We start from the raw sequence: 5000 nt of genomic DNA, 5'->3' as shown, positions 1-5000 counted from the left end.
ATATATATATATATATATATATATATATATATATATATATTTACACATACATACATACATACATACATACATACATACATACATACATACATACATACATACATACATACATACATACATACATACATACATACATACATACATATACAGCCACATAATATATATATGCATGTAAATGTGTAAACTTCATTCATGTATGAATACATTCAGTAGGAGTAACAGTTGCAGTTATGGCAGCAATCTGTTAATCAAGATAAGATATCAACATACCCTCAGATCCAATAAACATTTACTGTCACATGTATGATGTACAAATTCTTTTAATAATGATCAGATATCAAAGGAATAATGATAATGTCACATTGGATAGCAAATGCATCTTTGTTGTACTGTTAACCAAAGAGATTTATGTCAGAGGTTTTGATGATATATTATGAGATAATATGCTTTCCTTTGAAACATCACTGCTGATAAGATAAGCCTGGAAAGAGGCAAAATCCACAGTTCTAAGGGTCGCTGTGGCAAGTGGCAAGTCTTTGTTTGAGTAACTTCGTGATTTTTCTTGTTTTTTTGTATCTGTGATCGAATTGGTTATTTTATAGGTGTGGTGTGATGTTAATAATGTATTTGTTTCGTGTTTTCTTTTTTATAGTGTGTAATCATATATTTGTTTAGAATGCAAAATATTTTGTATTCTGAATATGTGGTATATATTTGTGATTTAACATATTGGTTCTTGAAATACTTTTTGGGAAAAAAAGTATATCATTCATTACCACATAAATGGAAGTATAGTATTTATGTTATTTTGTTAATAATATTTTTCATTCTTTGGAACACTATAAAAGAATTCACTTGCCAACTGTGCTGTTTAATGGTGTATATACAGCTTTTAATGGCAACATATCATGTAGAATCAGATATTGAAATAATATTTTTCAGACTTTTCAAAATCTGAATTGAACCATGTTGGTTTTTGCATGGAAAAAGAAAAATGAAGTGGAAACAAAAATCCATAGTTAATTTTTTACCTGTAGAATGTGTGAGATTGCTAGATGCACAATTACCATAGTGAATCTTTATAGCAATAATTGTGATATTCACAGTACAAATATAATTAACTAGAAATGAATCACATGCAAGATTGGAATTCGTACCTTCCTCCAATATATCTATACATGCAAAGAGATGCCACTTGAAATTCTCTCTGTGGTGAATTTTCAAAATAGGAGTATGTGAATACACGAAAATAAAGAAGAACTAAGGCATTGGGTGTAAAAAAAACCCACAAAATAATACGTTTGATGAGATAAAGTTTGATGATCTTAGCTGTTTATTGGAAAAGGTCAGACTTAACCATGGAGGAAAATTTGTGTTTGTCTTGCCAGAGCATAATGCAAAGAGGCCTTGACATCATTTCATTAAGCTGTGTTATAAACAGTTATCCTTTCAATTAATATTATCATTATTAAAATTATCCTTTAATTTTCAGTACACATATATAGGTGCCAAGATGTCAGCCGACGCCGAAGTCAACAGCGTCCGTCCCAACCCCTACATCTTTGACATAGAAAATAGAAGGAAACGACGGCCGAGGCTTGCTCATGAGATCGGAGCCGGAGCCAAGTGCAAGAAGTGCGGGGATAAATGTCCTGGTTTTGAACTTCATTTTTGGAGGTGAGTTTGCGGATCCGGTTTTAAAGATTCAAGTCTTTTTATTGTTATGTCTTTTATTTGATGCTATTGTCATTTTTTTTTTATTATTAGGTATTATTAATATTATGATTATACTGATTCTGATGATGAAAAAAATTGTCATATAGACTATGGATTTCATGAAGAATACCTTTAAGATGATAATGATTTCAGTATAGAGAAAATAGGGAATCTGCAAATGTATACAAAAATGTATTAGGAACAAAGCCTATGGATTTAAATTAACCCCTAAGAACCACAAACAGGTATGATTAATCAAATTTCAAGTAGACAAAATATGGTATTTGGCATTTGTAGAACTTTACTTTATGTTGCAGAAAAAGCAGATTTCATTCCCATGTCAAAGAAAATAAGGCTAAAGAATTATGAATATGTCAGTAAAGTGCATAGAAACTTGTTGCTAAGTATCTTGATGTATAAGTAGCAGTAAGACAGTGATATACCAAGAAGTGCCGGTGTGATATGTAATAGTATGGTGTGTGGAAGGGGAATGTGGGAGGAAAGGGTTTAATGTGTTAGGAGGCTTTTGTAGTTTTCATGGGAGCTTTTCAAAGTACAGGGCTTAAAAGAAACAACTTAATAGATTAACAAGGTAACAGGATTTAACCCATGGCCGCCGGGGAAAAGGAATAAAAGATGGGGAAATGCTGTCCTCATTTTTTATATTTTTATGTGAAATGTCTCTACACATAGATGGCTCTGCCTTACCTGATTTCGCCTTTCCTTGAATTGGCGGGAAAATGTATTTTTTACTAGTGCTATGAATATTGAGGGTGTTATTTTTATTATGAACATTATAATTACGATACTGTTATAAACATTAGTAATAGCAAAATAAGATAACGTAGAATATTTTCGTAAATCAAAGAAAAGGGCCAATGGGCGAGACAGGCAGTACTTGTAACTGGCTCATTGGTAGTACAAGTGTAGCCGTCTATGTGTAAAAACAATCAAACAAGTAATTCACAGTGGGCATGGCATGAACCGACGTGACATGCCCGTCGCGAATAGGTTAAGAAGTTTTATGGATAATATTTTATTTTCCTATTTATAGAGGATAATTGTTATCTGACTCCAAAAATTTGTGAGAAGTTAAAGTGAATGTTATTCATTTGGCTGATTTTGGGATTATATTGTTTAATTAAAGATGGAAAGAGATCAGAAAAATGAAAATATAAAAAAAACCCTGAAAATTCTCAGTTATGTATCTATTATTAATCTATAGATCTCAAGAAACTTTCCTGGTAACATATATATGGTCTTTCAGCCAGGAAATGATAAATGATAATTGATTGCTTTCTGTATTTTTCATTTAAAAATAAAGTTCCACAGACAACTATACATCTTAGAGTTGGGGAATAGTAATCTTGGTTGTAATTGTGTTCATACATAGCTACATCAATGTATGAACACAATTCACAGAGCAAAACTGGTGCTGACAGTGGGTTAAAGTGGGTCAAAGTCACAAGAGCATTATTGATGTTATTTGAGGCTGCATCTCTTATATGAGATATCATTAGCATAACAAAATGATAATACACATAATCTGTTGACTTTTCTTTGGGTAGGTGGTGGTAGGGGAGGATGGAAGGTAAGTAGGGAAGCATGGAGAGAGGGAGGTTTGCCTTACATTTATAACAGTGTGTGAACAAAATTACAAATAGAGTAATGTAACATGTTTACAGAGATAGAAAGAGACACCTTTTTGTTTTTATCATTTGAGGAAAAGCCTGATTGAAACGTCACAATGCACTGTCTCTTTCTTACTGTGTTTTTGTTTCTCTTCTTGACTTTATATTTCACAGGAGAATTATATATGGACTTGATGGAATTGTGAGTTCATATTATTTCCTAACCTAACCCTGCATGTATGGATTTTTTGTTGTTTAAATTACACCTTCAGAGTGCCTGATGACATCTTGTACTTGCAATATTAATCAATATTTGAAGTAATGGTATTTGTTAGACCAGGGGCTTTGAGAACTCCCTTTCTCAGAAATTCATATCCAAAATTTTCTTTGAGGATTCTGTTAGTATTTATTTTCAATTACACTGCCAAGTTTTGTGTTGTGAATTGTTATACATAAATGGCTCCACAAGTACACAGTCACCAGGGAGTTAATTAGTAGGCAGCACTTATATTCTTGAGTTTTTCAATTTTTTTCTATTGCTATTAATATGTGTACTATTTATTTTATTATTGACATTACAATGACTATAATCCTATTAACAATACCAATAACAATTAGAAATAGTAAAAAGTATTTCTAAAACAGTCAGCATTGAATTAAATGTTATAATTGCAAATGATCACTGCTTATGAGATGAAACACACAAACAAACAAACTTTTTCTCTACAGGAAGTTATGCATGAATTGCCGCTGTGGCATATATGATCATGAAGTTGAAGAGGATGATGAAGACATTGGACGAATAGTCATTGGCAAACTGTTTGACCGACCGCCTCGCACCAAGAAAGAAGAGCTGGAATACTGCCATGGTAATATTGCTGATTAATTTTTAGTGCTGAACTTGGTGAAAGAACAGGAATTTTTAAAGTGTTTGTGTGAATATTTTGTAAGTGTTTGTGAGCAGATTGAATTGGATGATTTGTATTAATGTTAGTAATAGTTTTATGATTAGGAATAAAAGCTAATTTGATAAGCTTGGTCTTAGTTCAGTTTCTTGTTTGCATGATCATTATAGTGTGGGTACTAATGTCAGATGATAACATATTTGACTAAAGCATACAAAGTGGCTCTTGTAAAAACTAAAGAAGAGAGAATGATTGAAATATTATGTTTGGGCTACAAAACGTAATTCAGTAAATAGATATTATGACGAGTATTCTTTAGTGAAATACTGATGTGACTGGTAATCTTTCAGGAAACAATTTGGAAATGATCAATGAAGAGACAGGAAAGGCAGAGAACGTCAAATTTGATTGGGTGCCGCCAAATGTGGAGAAGTCTCTGGCTTCAAGATACATGTCATTGATTCCTGCAGAGAAAAGGCCCATTGCTGGCACTGAGGTGTGTATGTTTGCAGATTGTTTGGATTCTGACAGCTACTTTGAATAAACTTTTGTTGAAATAAGTACATAGGATACATCTGTTTATAAGATGTTGATAGTCACTATAAAGGAATGTTTAGCTGCTATTGGAAGTATATAGTAGTAAATTTTCAATTTCAGGCAGCTAAAGAACGCAAACGTCAGCTTGAGCAGCAGCTGCCCCTGTATGACATGGATGCTGCACAGCGTTGTGATAACTTGCCTCCTGAGG

General features: G+C 32.6%; 1 protein-coding gene across 2 annotated transcripts in view; it reads left to right on the top strand.

Moving 5' to 3' along the window:
* LOC125028238 (testin-like) overlaps nt 1-5000 on the top strand; it is a 15568-nt gene that overhangs the window by 3436 nt on the left and 7132 nt on the right. The window contains exons 1-5 of one of the 2 annotated variants that reach the window (XM_047617646.1): nt 503-544; nt 1493-1677; nt 4077-4216; nt 4603-4748; nt 4910-5000. The exon at nt 4910-5000 is cut by the window's right edge and continues 512 nt beyond it. In XM_047617646.1, coding sequence (XP_047473602.1) covers nt 1514-1677; nt 4077-4216; nt 4603-4748; nt 4910-5000 — 541 coding nt within the window. In that variant the 5' untranslated portion in view covers nt 503-544; nt 1493-1513. Of the gene's footprint in view, nt 1-502; nt 545-1492; nt 1678-4076; nt 4217-4602; nt 4749-4909 lie in introns of those variants that run through there. The other variant, XM_047617644.1, reaches the window with a different exon arrangement.

Source organism: Penaeus chinensis, chromosome 8 (genome assembly GCF_019202785.1).
Source record: "Penaeus chinensis breed Huanghai No. 1 chromosome 8, ASM1920278v2, whole genome shotgun sequence".
NCBI classification, from domain to species: Eukaryota; Metazoa; Arthropoda; class Malacostraca; order Decapoda; family Penaeidae; genus Penaeus; species Penaeus chinensis.
The sequence above is the reverse complement of the archived record's forward strand: the minus strand, read 5'-3'. Positions and strand labels throughout refer to the sequence as shown.